General features: G+C 40.3%; 1 protein-coding gene across 1 annotated transcript in view; it reads right to left on the reverse strand.

Annotated features, from left to right (window-relative positions):
* Positions 1-1,275: 1,275 nt before the first annotated feature.
* The window catches only part of LOC311288863 (uncharacterized protein), a 35,340-nt gene continuing 16,664 nt past the window's right edge, over positions 1,276-19,951 (reverse strand). The window contains exons 2-10 of the mRNA XM_084406487.1: positions 13,268-13,597; positions 12,830-13,171; positions 7,695-7,757; positions 4,581-4,643; positions 3,449-3,538; positions 2,947-3,033; positions 2,688-2,716; positions 1,983-2,051; positions 1,276-1,809 (exon numbers count right to left, since the gene is read on the reverse strand). Of these exons, the coding sequence (XP_084262613.1) occupies positions 1,696-1,809; positions 1,983-2,051; positions 2,688-2,716; positions 2,947-3,033; positions 3,449-3,538; positions 4,581-4,643; positions 7,695-7,757; positions 12,830-13,171; positions 13,268-13,597 (1,187 nt within the window). The 3' untranslated portion in view covers positions 1,276-1,695. The remainder of the gene's footprint in view (positions 1,810-1,982; positions 2,052-2,687; positions 2,717-2,946; positions 3,034-3,448; positions 3,539-4,580; positions 4,644-7,694; positions 7,758-12,829; positions 13,172-13,267; positions 13,598-19,951) is intronic.

Here is a 19,951-nt window from a genome sequence, read left to right on the forward strand (position 1 = left end):
ACCTTGTGTGTGATTTCTTAATAAACAAATGAGGGCCAGTTAGTATGGTTTTAAATTTTGACTAAATATCTTTGTTGTTAGATTTTATTTAGAATAGAATGTGCAACTATCGCATATTTTATTGGGCAATACATATTTAAGCAGTAACTTCATTATTATCAAAATACTTTTACCATTAACTAAAATGTTTTGTTGGGAAAGGGACACATTCTCTTTCCTCAGATCTACATTTTATAATCACTATGCAATGAAAATGTATTTATTCTACTATGAGTTTGTCCATGACAGGGTGGACATATTTTATGGTTTGCTCGTATATTGTCAGCTTGCAGTTAATTTATAAAAAGTGCTGGAGCTTGACCAATATGCATTTCTAACAGCCTAATGTCTCCTTAACACAACACATATGAAGTTAAATGGAAAATCTCAGATTTTTTTGTGGAAATTGTGAAGTCTCAAAGGCACTTTATGGTGATTTTGACCCAAATATGCCCCATTTGAACGCCAGAGGGCGCTTTCATGCAAACACGAAAAATATGCCCTGCTGCAGAAGTACAATAATGCGCATCATTCCAGGAAATCCCTATCGCTGTAGCTGAATAAACAGAAGATTGAAACGCTTTGATTAAATATTACTTATAAATACACGACTGCCTTATTCTGTGTAAGAAGCACATCATCGTACAGAAGGATGAGCTCAGCTGTCGTTATGAAGTGAGTTTGGAGTAAATGCATGTTATTAAATGTTGTCTGTTGTTGGACAAGAGGTTCATAAATGCTTCTCATGTTTTGGAAAGATGTTTGACTTCTGATGTTGTTTTTTCAAATGCACGTTATAAGTGACTCAAACTCACAGTCCTTTCAGAGTGAGCAGCGTTTACAGAGCCGTACATCAATGACAAACTGTGCATAAAAAATAATCGCAGCCTTTGCGATTTCACAATCGCGATAGCCTAAGCGATCTCGATTTAAGTGCGATTACATGGAAAGTGCGATTAATCGTGCAGCCCTAAAAGAGTAATAAGATTATACATAAATAAACTTCTCATCTGAAAACATGTTAAGGAATACATAAAGGATCTGCAATTTATGGAAGTTAATTTACTCTTGCAATATTAATAAGGTTATTAATGCGATTATGTACAAATAACTGTTTTTATGTACTTATGGGACTGAATAATTAGTACATTTTAAAATGTTTTGTCTTATTCAGCATCCAATAAAAGGTACCAGACAAATACTTGTATTTTCCATTAAATAAGTTATTTTTGTTTTAGCAGGTTCAGTCCAAACTGGGTTCAGAGATGACCAGTTCTGTGTGGGTTAAGATGTCAGTTCCTCTTCTTTCTTTCTTCATTAACCCCACATGTTTCTCTAAAAACGTGTGGTTAAACTAGTTCTCACAGTAACATGTTTCCAAACCTCAACAGTGAGTTCACCGCTCTGAAAATACTACTGAAAATATGTAGTCACACTAGTTCCACATTGCTAAATTAAAAGTAGACCAAAGGTTATTAAAACAGTTCTGGAAGCGCTAGAACTCAAAGCCAGAACACAAAGAGGACAAAAGACAACAATTCATTACAATTTGTTTGTTAACATTTAAAAGACAATGAAAGTATTAACAATGAATGAACCCATTAGGATTGAGTTATATTAGACTGATATTCCTCTGCTCATGTGGGTTTTGTATAATTATTTGACTGATTTGTTCTTGTTCACAGAGGCATAAAGTTGACTGCAGTTCTCCTGAGCTCCAGCTTTTGCTCCTCTGATGGAAGCATAAGTCACTTTATCATCACAGCGAACCTGAATGAACATCACAGTTGTTTCAACCCACGATTATTACAGCATGTTGTTTGAGCTCAATTCATGAAGAACTGCATATAATCACACAAATCAAGAAGAACTGCATATAAGAGGAAAATATAGAAAAATCCTGTTGAGAGAAGCTAGACAACATCGAGGAAGTGTTCGCTCACCTTGTTCTTTTTGCCTCGTTTTTTACTGAACGCAGCGACTTCAGTATAAGTCACATCATCTGTCTGCTCCTAAACATCAATGGAAATATGGAAAAATTCAAGCAATTAAATGCCATCCATCAATAATATTTCCCTCGAAATATTTCCCTGCGAAAATGACTAAAAACGCTGTATTCTGCTGCCAGGCCACTAGATGGCGATGAAACACTATAGGCTGAACACGTAATACGCACGTGCATGACCTCATCATCTTCAGAGATTCACGTTTTTGCTGTTTTACACGGAGAGCGTTTTCAAAACTTTGTGTTTTCAGGGACCCAAAACGCAGTTGTCGTGTAAATGAACGGCCAAAACGCATAAAAGGTTTTACGTTTTTGGTTGAAAACGGTGTTGTGTGAACAGCCCCTCAGACAAAGAACAGGTGACCACACACTCAGACTGACGAGGACTCATCAACGACTAAACAAGAGTGTGTGGTCACTGGAAACTAGGAGGCGGGACAAGAGGAACACATGGCCAAGACAAATAAAGACAGAGTCATGTGTTCAAACACAACACAAACAAAGACACATTAAACTAAGACGAGACTGACAGAACTGTCTGCTGAGAACCCTGACATTTTATAATCTGAGTAATAAGAGTGTCATATTTCAGGGTCAGTCCTTATGAACATTAATAACTCATGGATCAACCTGCAATACTTACCACAGAGTCACCAGTCCCTCTTCTGTTGCCTGAAACATAATGTCACGGGAAAGTTTATGATCAAACACACACACAGTCTCTAATGCAGATGACAATCAGTTTTTAAAAGAGTCTAGAAGAATCTATTGCTGTAGAATAGAAACATTATTTTTCTTAACTCATTGATTTCTCTTCACTTTTAGAGAAAGACATTTGTCTAAATTACATATTTGTTTTATCAGATGTTTTTATCTGTTGTTACAAAATATGAAAAACTCACCTGCTCTTTTTTTACGAATCGCCCAGAGAATAAGAGCCAGAAGGAGAAGAGCGAATGAAGCGGCAACAACAATCGCAAACACAATCCCTGAGAGAGAGTATAGAGAGACACCATTAGCAGGACTATATTACTGTTTAACCAAATACATAAAAATGGCACATTTAATAGCATAATTATCCTTGATGCTTGTGATGATGATTTTATAGAAATTGATATATAATAAAAGCCATCTGTACACTAACAGACTGTACCTCATATGTTCACTAAATGAATGTGACATGATTGTTTAGGATTGTCTGGATGAGAATGATGTGTCTGACATTTAATGACAGTTACTTTTTACATTACGGTATTAGTTTTCATGTTTATGATTGTTGGTGATGTACAAGAGTATGGAATTAGAAAGTGATGTAGATTACAAATTAAACATGGCTTGAGTCAAAATCTGTGATCAGCTGCTCGAACAACGAGTCGGTCAAATGAAGATGATGTTCACACACACCTGGATTCAGAGAGTTTTCTGTGCTGTCTGGATTCGGAGAGTTTGCTGTGATATCTGGAGTAAGTGTTGTTGCTGTAGTTGATGTTACAACTGTTAAAAACAAAATGGAAATAGAAATATATAATATTTTAATGCATGGACACAATATCAAGGCATTTATTTTACAAGCTGCTGTAGTCCAGAGCTACAGTATCAGTGCTGAAAGCTGCTCACACTAACATGGGATGAGTTATGTTCATAATATCAGAGATCGTTGTTTCCCCGCCTCCTCAGACTCGACGCTTACGGGCGGTCGCCAGTTTGAGGACACGCAACAGAACGAGCGCAATTGACAATGAAAGCCGAGGAGACTTACACACTGTAAGTTGATGAGTTGATTTATCCGTGTTTTAATAAGCTCTTGTTCATAGAGATGTTTAGATGGATACCGAGGCTTTTTAGGTTGTATAGAATCTGCGATCTCTGACCCAGTTTGTTTGATGGCTGCGATACACTGTGTTTTCCTGCTATCTGGCATCCCGGGGTGTGGGAATACTATTGACTGAACTGGCAGTGGGCGGAGTCACACAGACTAAAACAAAAACAGACTGAATATTAATAATAAGTAAATAACTGGCAGTAGAAGTGTTTTTCAGAGAAACGAGTGTTTTGAACTCAGCATGTTTCCTAAATATCTGCAAACATATTATGGTATTTTTATGCTTTAGTAGAGTGAAAAAAGTTACAGCACCTTTAATACTGACGTCCTCTGAGGTCATTTTCACTACAATATTCCCCCCACCCCCTTGTTGAGGCTGCAACCCGATTGGTCCCTATCCCTATCCCTAAACTCCGCCCCCTCTGCCCTCCACCAACAAGTAGTCCAGAGAGTTGTTTATATGTGCTGAAGCATCCGCACACTAACAGACTGTACCTCATATGTTCACTAACATGTATTACTAACAATATTAGTTTTCATGTTTATGGGTTGTTGGTGATGTACAAGAGAATTTAATTAGAAAGTGATGTAGATTACAAATTAAACATGGCTTGAGTCAAAATCTGTGATCAGCTGCTCGGACAACTTCAGGGAAGATTGATGATTCTAGAAAACTCCATGAGTCGGTCAAATGAAGATGATAAACATACACACCTGGATTCAGAGAGTTTGCTGTGGTATCTGGAGTAAGTGTTGTTGCTGTAGTTGATGTTACAACTGTTAAAAACAAGATGGAAACAGAAATATGTCATATTTTAATGCATGAACACAATGTCAAGGCATTAATTTTACAAACTGCTGTATGTTTAATAAATCTTCACGCAATACAGCGCCAGGCGAGACGCAAGTGTGTTTTGCTAGTTTCTACGGTGGCCGAGAGAGCTCAACGCGCTGCAACTGAAGAAAACACATGCAAATAGAAAAAACACCCGCAAATTAAGAAAACATCATCAGTTTCACAACACATGTGTGCTCCAAATACTCACTACACAACCAAATACAGAAACGCTCTGCAAAAGTTCACAACACAACCAAATACAGAAACGCGCTGCAAAAGTTCACAACACAACCAAATACAAAAACGCGCTGCAAATAGAACAGAACACAACGGAAATGTTTCCGGGGAACCCAATAAGTGACGGACGGACGGCTCGCGAGCTTTACCAGAGAGACGCGGGCTCTGGCTTTACCTATGCCCTACTCTCTTAAAAGGCCAGACGGCAGAGCCCTTTAATTGGGCACTTTGGAGGGAGCGGGGCACTTGTTGTGTGCCATTATGTTGATGAAGGGAGCAACGAAAGACAATGTAATTTCCTCATTATTTTCACCTGGGATGTTCCCATGACAACGCAGTGCGTGTCCATCAGCTGTTCTTACCAGAAATATAGTATTAATGCTGTTAACATAACTGTTGCAAATAAATATACATTTTATACAACAAAGTTTTTAAAATATGTGTTATCTTTGTGTGAGTGTCTCAACTTTACAACTTGCCGTCTCATATTTGGACCTATAGCTACATTCTAACATTTCTTATGAAACCTATTTTAACATAACATGACAAAATGTGTTCAATGTAACTGATGTATAGATTAATGTATTTTCCTCTTTCTTTTTCTCTATCTTTTTTATTCATTTATTTATTTTAGTCTTCAGCTCATTGTTCTTTTTAGTATTCTTATGGCATTGAACATATCGCAAATATACATTTTGTAGGCCTATATTGTATACAAAGTTGTATGTCATAAACGTGTCATCTTTGTATGTTTTGCAAAAAAATACAAAATAAAAAAATAATAAAAGTAGACAGCTGTAAGCACGTCCTAGCCGGGTCCGTCACTTATTGCGTTCCCTGGAAACATTTCCGTTGTGTTCTGTTCTATTTGCAGCGCGTTTCTGTATTTGATTGTGTTGTGAACTTTTGCAGCGCGTTTCAGTATTTGCAGCGCGTTTCCGTATTTGGTTGTGTTGTGAGTATTGGGACGCACGTGATCGTAAAACTGATGAAGATGTTTTCTTATTCGCTGGTGGTTTTTTTTCTATTTGCATGTGTTTTTTTCTGTTTGCATGTGTTTTTTTCTGTTTGCATGCGTTTTTTTTTCTGTTTGCATGCGTTTTCTTCATTTGCAGCGCGTTGAGCTCTCTCGGCCACCGTAAGTTTCAGCCAGACACAGTTTTCATTTTCACGTCCTGCGACACTTTGTTTAAATAGCAAATACATTTGTGCCCATCCGTGCACCCATGGGTTGCTGGTCTGTATGAACGAGCACGAGGTGTGTGTTCAGGCGCGTTGTCGGTGCGTTGCTATTTTGAGGAACTGAAATAGACTGAGCCATTGACCAACTGAAACCTGCTCTAAAGTCAATGGTGCAATATTTTATTTTGTTATTTAAAGTTTTGTTTAAAAAAGTTTGTTATCCACAACGCGCGTACACTTATTACACACACTGCTTATTACACACACTCTGCTTACTACACACACTGCTTATTAAACACACAGGGAAGTGCAGCAGTCAATGCCAAAAATGTAAACAAAAAGGATTATAATGTAAAAGATTATTATTGTGTACATAAAGATATGGTGAATCCGGCTTGTCCCGTAAATTGTCCCTTTGACCACATGTGGTGGGACGTACCGAGTTTCGTTTTAATTAATTTAATGCTCGTGGGTAATGTAGTGTCCAATTATATTCCATGAGGGAGCGTATAAAAAGGGATTTGAATGCACCGTTTGTGTGTGTGTGGTCACCGCCTGGGCGTCATTGCCGGGGAACACCCATTCCGGTTTGCTTAATCCCTTCCGCTTGAGGTATGCGTTTGGCTAACTAGTTAGCACATAGATTTGTGACTTTATGTAACAGTCATTTGGTTTATAGCATTATGGCGGATGGTTTGTTGCTGGGGGTTGTTGGCGGCGGCTGTTCATATGCCCCTCCTGCATTACTGTGCTTTTGTTGGCATGGCGATAGTCTTCTGTGTGCGAGACTTGGACTTGCGACCCGCTAAGAAATGAAGGTACGTGTAACTACCGCTACTGCGCAACGTTCATTCATAGTTACGTTGGGAGTAATCTTCTGTTTAAATTTTAACAGGAATAATCTGTTCTTGGGTACCGTGTGTTCAGTGAGGCCTGTGGGGCAACACTATTTGATGCTGCTGCTTTGTTGATCCTGATTTCTCCTGGACAACTCGCTCGTCAGCGCGTGTGCGCTCGGTTCGTGTTTTGCTTTCTTTGCTTTTTGTACATTTACTTTATTGTTCTTCAGTGCCATTGCTGTATCTCTTTTGTTTGTTTCGTCTACCCTGATTTCTCCTGTGACGAGCATGTGTGCTCGGTTCATGTGTATTGTGACACCTGCTTTCCAGCATTGTTTATGTGATCGCTGGGTTGCTGGTGAAGTATGAAAGTGGAGTGAATATCCACCCAGTTTTGGTGCCCAATTCTTAACCTCAGCGTGGTTACAGAAGAATTTCTTCTGTAACTTTAAGTTTCAGTTGTTGTTGTTATTTGTTTTGTTTATTTGGAGACCATTTTGTTAATTTTGTATCTCGTTATAGGAGCCGAGGCTTCAGGCTTATAGGCCCTCGTGTGCGGTGGTGGGATTCTGTCACGGAGTGCTGTGTGTTCATGCTTGACCTTATTGGTGTGCGTGTGTGTGTGTTGTGGTGAGACCTGTGCACAGGGTGGTAAAAGAGTGTGCGTGTGTTCAGATACTGATTTTAGAAAACTCCATGAGTCGGACAAATGAAGATGATGTTCATACACACCTGGATTCAGAGAGTTTGCAGTGGTATCTGGAGTAAGTGCTGTTGCTGTAGTTGATGTTACAACTATTAAAAACAAAATGGAAATAGAAATATGTCATATTTTAATGCATGAACACAATATCAAGGCATTCATTTTACAAACTGCTATATGTTTAAAGGCCACCTATTATGAAAAATTCACTTTTACATGGTGTTTGAACATAAATGTGTGTTGGCAGTGTGTGTACACAACCACCCTATAATGATAAAAATCCACCCAGTGCTTTTTTATAATCCCCATAAATCATAAGCACTGTCTGAGAACAAGCTGTTCTCAGATTTGGTGCAATGTGATGTCACTTTGCACAGGCCCCTCCCACGACTGTTGATTGACACTTCAGTTTTAGCATAGCCCCGCCCTGAGTGACCTGGACACAGAGTCCTCCATTGTTTTGACGCTTGAGCCGCTGTAGACAAGAATGTCTCCTAAGCGATTGAGGTGTTTTGTTGTTGGATGTAAGAATGAACATAGCAGTCTTCATTTACTCTCGTTGTTACTGGAGAATGGATCTCACCAACTGTTTGTGATCCAGCTTACGGTCTCCGGAGCGACAGGCCTAACGTTACTGACCACGGCAGAAATGAAAGTGCGCACTTTATGACAGCTCATCGAGTCATTGAAAAGGTGTGTTTATATTTGTTTACTGTTAGTTGTAACGAGTGTTTTGTGTCCTTCACTGTGTATGTTGATGATAATAAAAGGGAGAGAGAGAGAGTTTATGGATAAGACTTTAATGCATTGCGCACTTCTTATACTGTGTTTATTCAGCTCTTACAGTGATTCTCTGGAGTAAAACTAATGCTCATCTTTTGTGTGATGTACAATAAACTTCACTGAACTCGTCAGTATATTTTGGTCATCATTCGGACAGGGTCTGCTACAGCAGGCTTGTATTAATAGTGGATAAAAGCAGATGACAAATAAGTTATAACCATAATTAAACTAAACTATTCCTGTTCTATCTCCATACAGCATATATTCTCTGGCTCTGTGGGCATTATTGTCCGACTCTGAGTCGAAATGAACACCGCAACTGAGAGTTTCTGTTCTGATATTATCAGATGCAGGGTTGCCAGATGCCAGCTAGGTTTTCCAGCCCAAAACCTCGTCAAAAACCGCGAGAATGCACAAAAAAACGCCCAATTTTTTTTTTGTGGCTTTTTTCTCGTTTAAACACATTGAAATCACTAACAAGCTTTAAAATGACCCATTTTTCGACTTAGCCTATCCAATTTTAGAAACAATATTAAAATCAAATGAACGCAGAAGTAGGCTGTACCTCAGTCAGACTATTCTATTATGTTACGGAAAATAATGCGATCAACTTAGGCTATCGATGAGTCTGTTTATTGTCAATAAAAGTCGCTTGGAAGCATTCAGTAACATAAAAACACTGAGTGGATATAGCCTATGGACATAAAAAAATAACCCACTTTAACATTTCAATTATTTCAAATGGCAACATGAAACATGCATATAAGGGCTGGGAGAAAAAAAATCGATTCACCTAGATATCACTTTTTTTTTTCTTTTTTTAATGATTTTAAAATCAATTTTTTTTTATTACAGAATATTACAGATATTAATTCAAATTAAATTGCTTTATTTCTGATGAGGTTGACAGAAGTTAGCCACTTTCGTTTCAAAAACATTTCAGGATGAAATGTGTCATTAAAGAGCTGCACGATTCATCTTTAAAGGACTGATCTCGATTCAAACACCCACGCGATCTTATTCCATTTCGTCTGTCTTAAACATTTGACAAAATCATATCGCAACATTCAAATCTGTGTTGGCGCTGCCGCTGACCCAGAGAGAGTTGTCATGAAACCGCAATGTCAGTCAGCTAGCTAAGTAAGTTTGAAAACCCTGCGATCTAGTGTGCTGTTGTTTGAGGGGCAGGTGCGTGCATCATTGAAGGTAGTGGGAGGGAGTGTCTGATGTGAGGTAGGGCTGTCACGATGTTAGATTTTTCACACCACGGTTATTGTGGCCAAAAGAATTCACGATATCGATATATCGCGATATCTATAGAATCTATGGGGGGGTACTCAATCTATGGCAAATTTTTGTGAAGGAAGACAAGCATGTGAAGTTTATCTGGTTTCAAACTGAAGCCAAACACTGTCTGAAGGTTTCCTGAAGAACTGAAAAGCTCTTAAACCTGTTGTTGCACTGGCGCCAATAAAGTCATGCAGATAGCAGATTTGAATAAAAAAATCAAGTGCAAATACAAATACAAAAATAAGATGAGTAAAGAAAACGGGGTTCTTAATTTTAATAATCACCCTTTATTAAATATATGAACACAGAAACCCCCTGTAACAGTTAATGTCACGTTTCCCATTCCATGATGACTAGTAAAATAATAGCCGCGTCGCGTCTATGACAACTCGAGGTATTGCACACCGGACACGCACTTTCTCAGTTTATGGCCAGCAATATCATTATGTTTAAGGACATTATGGAATTGAGATAATGTCTGTACTATGTTATGATTATACTGTACAATTAAATACAATAGTTGCTGAGTCTGTGATCTGAACACTTTTTTCTGCGCTCTGTGTCGCGGCAGGATTTTGAACAAGGTCCTGAGCCGTTGCTGGGCGCCGCGGACAGACGCCGAATAGAACCGCGCTGTGCTTCTCGTCCGGTGTGTGTACACTCATACAGAATGTGTTCGAATTTTAAAGACGTGGCGCTGCGCTTCTCGTCCGGTGTGTGTACCACTCATACAGAATGAGTTCGAATTTTAAAGACGTGGCGCTGCGCTTCTCGTCCGGTGTGCGACCACCTCTAAGGTGCTGTTTTCTTTGAAGCCGAAGAACTCTGTTGTTAATACTGGCGAGCTCAGCTTACTTTTTTCGGGTGTGGACAGAGTGTTTCACTCTAGCTGCGCGGGCGCGGACGAGCGCTGCGTCTAGAAAACGCCAATATCGCCAATACCGGTATATTGTATTGCTCTAAATTAACACGATGTCGATATTTCATGCTTTGAATATCACGATTATCGTTAATACCGGTATATTGCGACACCCCTAATGTGAGGTTAGGGCCCGGGGCACGTAGTGTGGGTGTGTGTGTGTGAATGAGTGAGTGAGACTGCTGCCTGCTGAACACTGGGTCGCAGGATCTGAAGTGCTGGTGTTTCGGCAATAAAAACCCGCCGAACTGATCCGAAACCAGCCCAATTTTTATCCACCCGCCCAAACCCATTTTTGCCAGGTAAACCGCCCAATCTGGCAACCATGATCAGATGAGGTTGTCCTGGCTCTGAGCTCGTGAGGCTCCGCCCCCTGTGTCATGCAGCAGCAGTTCATTTGCATTTAAAGGGATACACACTAAAACAGCGCATTTTTCTGAGCCCCCAAAAATTACAATTTAAACATGCTGTAAAAAATGGTCTGTTGGGTATTTTGAGCTAAAACTTCACATACATACTCTGGGGACATCAGAGACTTATTTTACATCATAGGTGCCCTTTAATAAATCCTCACTATGGGCCCTTTCATACACCCGCGCAAGTGTGTTTTGCTAGTTTCAGCTCGACGCAGTTTTCATTTTCACGCCCTGCAACACGTTGTTTAAATAGCAAATGTAATTTTTGATGGAATTTTTTTTTTGTTATTTAAAGAGCGCGGTAGTAATGTGACCTATAGGCGGGTCCACAACGCGAGTACACTCTGCTTATTACACACACTCTGCTTATTACACACACAGGGACGTGCAGCAGCACACAAACATGCCAAATATTAAAAATAAATCGATTACAATGTAAAAGATTATTATTGTGTACATAAAGAAATGGTGAATCCGGCTTGTCCCGTAGATTGTCCCTTTAACCACACACACACACACACACACACACACACACACACACACACACACCTTTAAACTCACACACGAGCAGATCAGTTTCCTCGCTAGAGAAGCGTTCAGTATTTCCGCTTGCAAATTTAGTCATGTTAATAGCGAATCCGCAACCGCAACTGGCTTTTAAAGGGAATGGGAGAGGAGACTCTGATTGGTTTATTTCACGTTACGCCCAAAACACACCCATTACTCATTAAGAGAATAAGGACAACACTTTTAGACCGTGCGCTTAGATCTTCAAAATATGGGATGAGTTGTGTTTAATAAATCATGAATTTGACTAATTTATCATAGCAGTGGCGTGAGTTACACTAACTGTATATTATGATTATTTTGCATTAGACAACAGACTGTACAGTGTTGTGGAACAAAGGGGAAATAGGGAGCTGTTCCTTTAATGTCGTAAGGACGTAAATTGTAGTACGAGCGGGAGGGAATTATGGGTAGAGTAGTCCGGAACACGCATGGTCGTGTGTATAGCATGGAATAGAGCGGAGATGTATGTTTTCCTTGATTTCTGTTGTTTTCATTAGAGATGCGCTGAGTATTCGTGTTCATTGCAACATTGTGGGTCATGTGGATGCATGCCGGAGAGACCAATAAAGCAGCATACTCAGAATACTTTGTATAACTCATCATTTGCACGGACTTGAGTAACTGGTAAACTGTTACGCACACACATACGGCTGCTGAGACGGAGAGCGGCGAAGTGAAAAAGATAACAACAAGACCGGTCATATGTATCAAAACTCACTGACAGGACATTAACATCATATTTTCATATTGATCATGACATGCAGTTTGTGTTCAATCATCACAGCTTACAGTGGCAGTAGTTGAGAAGAGAGATGTTACTGTATCATTTATTCCTGGTTTATATGAGAGTGAAACACAGTGAGCTGCTTCCCATAAACCTTCAGCTTTCCTGAATCAATGACATTATTAAGCCTTAGAATTCCTCAAACTGCAAACAAATCCTTATAATTCCCAATATTGACGTCCCTCATGGGTCATACATGAAATATTGCATAAATCAGAAAAGTCTATTTTAGCCTAGTATGACCCATTAGGAGGTCAATATTGGGAATTATAAGGATTTTTATGCAGTTTATGACTTTGACCTCTAATATTTTACAATTGCCAAACGTATGAAGCCATCAGGAAGAGTAGAGCCAGTGTGTGAAAGTTTTGACAAATCTGTCTGAAAAGAGTGTTTTCTCACCTGAATACTTGACAGTGTATCTGACTGAGGTCTTGAGTTGATTCCTGTGAGTAAGTTGACATCTCCACTCTCTGTTGTTATCTTCATTCAGGAGTGTTGTAGTCAGAGTGATGATGATACAGTGATCTTGATCTGATGATGATAATATCTGATATCTGGAGTCTGTCTTCAGATCAACACCAGCCTGATTCACCCACAACAGCTCAAGACCCCCAGAACGAACCCAATAATCACAGGAGTATCCAGTATATGAATACAACTGACAGGAGAGAGTCACAGAGCGGCCTGGACTGATCTCAGTCTGTGAGGATGAAGATGATGATGATGATGGAGACACTGAAACTGAACACAAGACACAAATCACAGACTCTTCAATCATCATTGAGTTTAAAGGGAGAATCTGCCCTTTTTAAATTGACCACATAATCATAAACTTACCATGAAGAACATGTAGAAAAACATGTGCATCAGTTCCTTGTTGGTGTTGTTGTCCGTTCACATATTGTTGGCAGATGTAAGATCCATAATCTTCTTCTGTGACGTTCTTGATGTTCAGAGAGCAGTCAGACTCCAGACTCAGTCTCTCATGTCTCTCTGTGTCTTTCTTCTTTATCCCTCCAGTAATCAGTTCAACTCTCCCTGAATGTCTGAAGCTGTTAGAGTAGGCCCATGTAGTTGATTTGCAGTCAGAAAGAGCATTATTACAGGACAGACGCACATTTTTACCAGAATTGATGAACACATGATCATCATCCACTCCACTGATACCTGAAACACAGTATATCTCAGTGATCATTATGATATTAAATGAAAAAACAAACCATACCAGCATAACAAGCAGAAGATTCAAATCATACAGTCTTTTTCCGGTGTTTGATAGTTAATGCATTCATTAACATTTATGGATAAACCAAATCAAACGCCTCTTTCAGAAGGAATAAGAAATACCCTGACTCTGAAACAAATGTAAATAATGTAATATCATCATATCTTGAACTCTTGATTTCAGCTTTGTCATAAACATTACTGGACGGCACAGGATTAGTTGATCCTCCTCTTCAACCGTAGAAAATACACTAATAACTGACCTTAAAAGCTCTTTATCTGTTCTGTGTTTCTCTCTTTCCTTCAAACTCACCCTACTGTGACTTATGCACAGCTAAATACAAAATAACAATTCAAAACCCACAAAGAATATTTGTGGAACAGTTCCCAAAGGAAGGAGCAAAACTCAGGGAAGGTTTGCTGGGATCAGTAGTTCACTCTCCATCCAGACACAGTCGTGATGATACTGTACTTCTGTTCTCTGACCACACAACATCACTTCACTGAGCTGAACACTCGTTGTGTGTTTGATAGTAAGTTTATGATCAATCATGAGCTGAGTTTGGGAAGTAGTTAACAGTGAATTTGATCATGATTAGGGCCCTCTCAAGTAAAGTCATGACAAAATAATGCATTAACAAATCATTTAATAAAATATGATTAAACATGCACTAGGAGAATATTATTTTACACCACCAGTAGGCTACAACAAAACAAACAAACAAAAGATAAAGGTTATTTGTAGTTATTTTATTATTTATTGACATCATTAAAGACTCGTCAGTCAACATATATTAGAGTAAAATGCCAGCATTACCGTAGCAACACAACTAACACGCCGAGAGCATCTAAAGTGAAGATATTTTAAGTTGAGCTAAATAGTATTCACCTCTTTTATTTTTGACAGATTGTGGAACATCTAATGCAAGAGCTGAATACACTAAGCGTCACAACCTTTCAGTTTTGGATAATAATATTCTTCCTTTTAATGATCTCTCATTAACCATGAGTTCAATCAGGCCTATACGAATGCTTAACAGTTTTAAATGTGTTCGTTTGGGAATAAAGGCTACATTTAATCCACAGCACATCTCAACATTATCCTACTGTAAGATATAGAACAAAACCAAATTCAAATAAAGTTAAAGATGTTACATATAAGGCCATTCATTTGATTTATCCAGAGAGAAGAGCTCAAGAGTTTTTACAGACATGGAGACTAAATGCGTCTTTTGTAATTTAGAAGAAGAATCCATAAAACATTTATTTTATGAATGTAATTATTTTGGATTGATATTGAAATATCTAATATTTAAATTCACAAAATAAAATGTCTGGTAAAGATATAATTTTGTTGAATAAAAATAAGAGTTTTGAGCAAAATGTGGAGATTAACTTAATAATTATGTAAAATACCACAAACAGAAATGGACCAATAATAAACCTAACATTATATTATTTAAGCATTATATTGAGGACCTAAAAAAAAAAAAAAAAAAAAAAAAAAAAAGCGAACGGATGTATATATTTTTGAATCCTTTTTTAGAATTTTTTATAAATTTTCCACTGTATAGTTTTTTCTTTTTTTTTTCTTTCTGTTGTTTCCTTTGATGCTCTAATGAATGTAATAGATAACAGTTGAACACACTGATCCTCTGATATGTGTATGTTGTTCTTGTAGCATTTAGGCAGATTTAAACTATCTCATGTTTACCAATATCTTATACAAAATGTTAAGGATATAAATACATGCTGTTTTACTTTTGTTCCTTACTTATGTTATAAACATTAACACTTAGTACAGAAATGTAATAATGAGAATTGTCTATGCAATATATTTGTGAATTTTACAAATGCTTTTTTTTGCTCACTTGTTCTTATATTGTACTTATCTTATATTATTTGACGTTAATCCTCAAAATCTTTAATTATAATTACAATTATTTCTAATTATATTTAGCTATATATAATTTGTTATATTTGTAATTTTATGCTACACAATGAATAAAATCTACAAGTAAAACTAGAATAAGTCTGATATTTAATAAAAATGGCAGAGACTCCGAGACCACTTGGATTTAATATCTGACAACGCTGGATCATCAGGTCGCCGATCAGCTACGCATAAAAATGTAATGTCCAAAACTCGTATTCTATAAACATGTCTTTCACCAACTTCAGTGTATGCCATCCACTTTCTAAAATGTATTTGTTATATGTTAAATGTTGTATGTTGTCACACCTTTTACTAAACATATCACATAAAGGAAATCTGCACAAATATCTGGATTATGTCAGACTATCTGGAATATACAAACTACAATACGATATTACATTGATAATGTGCAACATCGTCTATCCTAAAAGAAAAAAAGATAAAAAAGGGTATTAAATTTGTTAGTTGGAATGTGCGAGGCATTAACTCACCGATTAAAAGATCCAAAATATTAAATCATTTAAAAAAATTAAATGCAGACATTTGTCTATTGCAAGAAACCCATCTAATAGAATCTGAACATAAGAAACTTCAAACCTCCCAGTTTTCACATATCTTCTTTTCATCTTATAACTCAAAGAAGAGAGGAGTAGCCATTTTAATACGACAGAACCTAATATTTACCATCAATAAAACAATAACTGACACAGAGGGCAGATATATTATCATAAATTCTACCATTAATAATAACAATATCACTATTGCCAACCTTTATGGATCAAACATTGATGATGAAAACGTCTCGGGTTACGTTTGTAACCCTTGTTCCCTGAGGAGGGAACGAGACACTGCGTCGTTGGAAACGACTCTTTGGGGACGCTCCCTTAGCGTGCGCCTCTGAAGTATGAATGAAACTAATCCAATCCTGATTGGTGTTGTGTCATGACGTAACATGTGACGGCATAACCGGATGCATAAAAGTGACGCTGGCACACACACACATTAGCCTCGCGATGAAGCAAGCCGCTCCTAGGCATCGAGGGGCGTGGCAAGACGACGCAGTGTCTCGTTCCCTCCTCACGGAACAAGGGTTACAACCGTAACCCGAGACGTTCCCTTTCGTTAGGGAACTCGAACTGCGTCGTTGGAAACGACTCTTTGGGGAACGAATGCCCACTAGGCCACGCACCGAAAAAGGCCTGCCCTAGAGTGAAACTGATCTCAGACACTCAGCTAGGACTAGAGCATACGTGCGCCAGGCGTACTAGGGAGGTGCAGACTATAAAACCTGATAAAATGTGCAGGGTAGCCCACCGGCTGCCCCACAGATCTCCTGGAGGGGCACTCCCGAGAGGAGGGCTCTAGAGGACACCATGCCTCTAGTAGAATGAGCCCTTACGGCCAAAGGTGAAGGCAAATTGTGCACCTTGTAGGCCTACTTATGGTTTGTTTAGCCGGGAGCCCCTATTAGGTGATCCAAAACACAGTACAGTAAGTCCGACCTTCTCCAAGAAGAGGACCTCTCAAGGTAAATACTCGGAACTCTGACTGGCAGAGCAAGGAACCTCTCTTCTTCTGCTGACACATGTGGTGGAGGATGACATGATTGCAGGACCATGGACCTAGCCATGTTAGATTGCACTTAAGGCACATAGCTGGTTCTCGGATGCAGGATGGCCATAACTCCACCGAGGGTAAACCCCAAGCAAGCTGGTACTAATGCCAGGGCTTGGAGATCTCCCAGTATCTTTATAAGAAGAAGCACCATCCATGTGGACAGGGAGAGATTCGCAGAGAACGATCTTGAAGAAGCTCCAGAACTGAAGCCACTGGGCGGTTAACTGGGCCTAACTCATGTTCTCTATACCAAGTGGAAAAACATTCCACTTAAGGCCATATAATCTCCTAGTAGACGGAACCCCAGAGATAAGTATGGTTCCGTGCACCCCAAATGATAGAACAGCATCTAGGTACTGAGCCCCCTCAGAGGCCAGACCCACAATTTCCACAGCTCTGGGCGAGGATGGAATATAGTGCCCTCCGCCTGAGATAACAGATCCCTCCTCAGAGGAATCTGCCATGGCGGAGCTATCAGGAGTGAAATTAAGTCCGAAAACCATACTCGGGCCGGCAAAAACGGGGCTACCAGAAGAAGACTGATGCCCTCCTGACAGACCCTCTCCAGGACTCCCGGGAGCAGAGCAATCGGGGGAAAAGCGTACAGGCGAAGCCTCGGCCAGGCCTGTACCATAGCATCCAACCCCAGCGGGGCTGGATGAGTGAGGGAGAACCAAAGTGGACAGTGGGACGTCCCTTGAGACGCAAACAGATCCACTTCCATTGGTCCAAACCTCTGCCATATCAGCTCCACCACCTCTGGATGGAGTCTCCATTCCCCGGGCCTCAGCCCCTGCCTCGACAGGATTTCTGCTCCCTGATTCTGAACCCCCGGGACATATATTGCTCTTATAGATAATATTTTCCCTTGGGACCATAAAATAATCTGATGCGCCAATCTGGATAGAGGGCGCGATCTGAGTCCCCCTTGTCGGTTCAGATAAGCTACCACTGGTGTATTGTCCGAACGTATCAAGACGTGGTAACCTTTGATGTCTGGGAGGAAGCTCCTCAGAGCCCTGAACACAGCCAACATTTCTAGGCAATTTATATGCCAAGAATGATGATGGTCCTGCCACAGACCCCTAGCAAAGCGGCCGTCCATGACCGCGCCCCAGCCAGTGAGGGAAGAGTCTGTCGAAACGGTTTTCCGGCGACATGACGCCCCTAACACTGGCCCTTGGGACAAGAACCAAGGTTTCTTCCATATTAATAGGGAACGAAGGCATCTGCGCGTAACCTTTATTATACGGAACGGATTCCCCTTGGAGGAAAACCCCTTGGCTTTGAGCCACCACTGAAGGGGCCTCATATGAAGAAGGCCCAAAGGAATAATGTTGGATGCCGCTGCCATGAGGCCCAATAGTCTTTGAAATTGCTTTACAGTCATGGCCTGGCCTAGCTTTATCCCTGACACCATGGTCAGGATGGATTCGATACGTGCGGGAGACATACGTGCCTGCATCGTAACCGAATTCCACACCACACCCAGAAAAGTAGTTTTCTGAGCTGGTTCTAACACACTTTTCTTAGTGTTGAGTCTCAACCCCAATTTCTGAATGTGGCCAAGGACAACATCTCGATGCCGAACTGCCATTTCTCGAGACTGGGCCAATATGAGCCAGTCATCGATATAATTCAATATACGGATGCCCTGAAGCCTCAGTGGAGCCAGAGCTGCATCCATACACTTAGTGAACGTGCGGGGAGAGAGTGCTAGGCCAAATGGAAGAACCCGATATTGGTACGCTTCGCCCTAAAAAGCGAACCTCAGGAACCTCCTGTGACATGGAAGGATGGAGACATGAAAATAGGCGTCTTTTAGATCTATCGTGACAAACCAATCCTCGGATCTGATTTGATTCACGATGATGGGAATAGTGAGCATCTTGAACCTGAATCTCCTCAGAGAACGATTCAACTGCCTCAAATCTAAAATTGGCCTCAGCCCGCCATCCTTCTTTGGAACTATAAAGTACCGGCTGTAAAACCCGGACTCCCTGTCTGGTAGGGGAACACTTTCTATGGCCCCTTTATCCAATAGAGTCCGTACCTCTTGTTCCATAACCCGAGCCTGTTCTGGAACTACTGCAGTCGGTACCACCCCAGCAAACTTGGGAGGTCGGTGACCGAACTGCAGTCTGTACCCATTATTTATTATATTCAGAACCCACAGAGATATATTCGGAAGGCGTTGCCATTCTTCTACAAAATCTACTAAGGGAACCAGCCTCTCGAGACTGGCCTCGGGTGTTTTTCGAGCACTGTTCTCGACCTCCTGAAACGGAGGACCGGCAGGAAAAAGTCGAGAAAGATTTTGTGACCATAGTCGGTGCTCTTTTGCAAGCTTTTGGGGCGAACGCCACGGTGTGCGTTCGCTGGAAATCGATGCGGCCCGAAGCGTCCAGGACGGCGGGACAACATCTTTTTCCAGAGGGCTCCGCTGTGAAAACAACCTCGGTTGCTTCACTGCGGGAGGGGCAGCCCTCAGAGGTCCTGTCACATCAGTTAGGACCTCTTTCCCGAAGCCCTCTTCGCCTGAATGACGTCCCTCAGGTCGCCCTTCTGGCTAGAGGACTTCGAGTGAGAGCGCTTCCTCTGTTGCCAAGCTCCCGCAGGAGGGGCTCTAGAGGAAACACTCTCTTTCTGTTCCTGGCGATAGGAGGAGGAGCTAGTTGACGGCTGGGGCTGACCACTTGGACCAGCCCTCCTAGACCTGGATTTAGATCGGCGAGGGAGAAACT

Source organism: Rutilus rutilus, assembly GCF_951802725.1.
Source record: "Rutilus rutilus genome assembly, chromosome: 1".
Taxonomy (NCBI): domain Eukaryota; kingdom Metazoa; phylum Chordata; class Actinopteri; order Cypriniformes; family Leuciscidae; genus Rutilus; species Rutilus rutilus.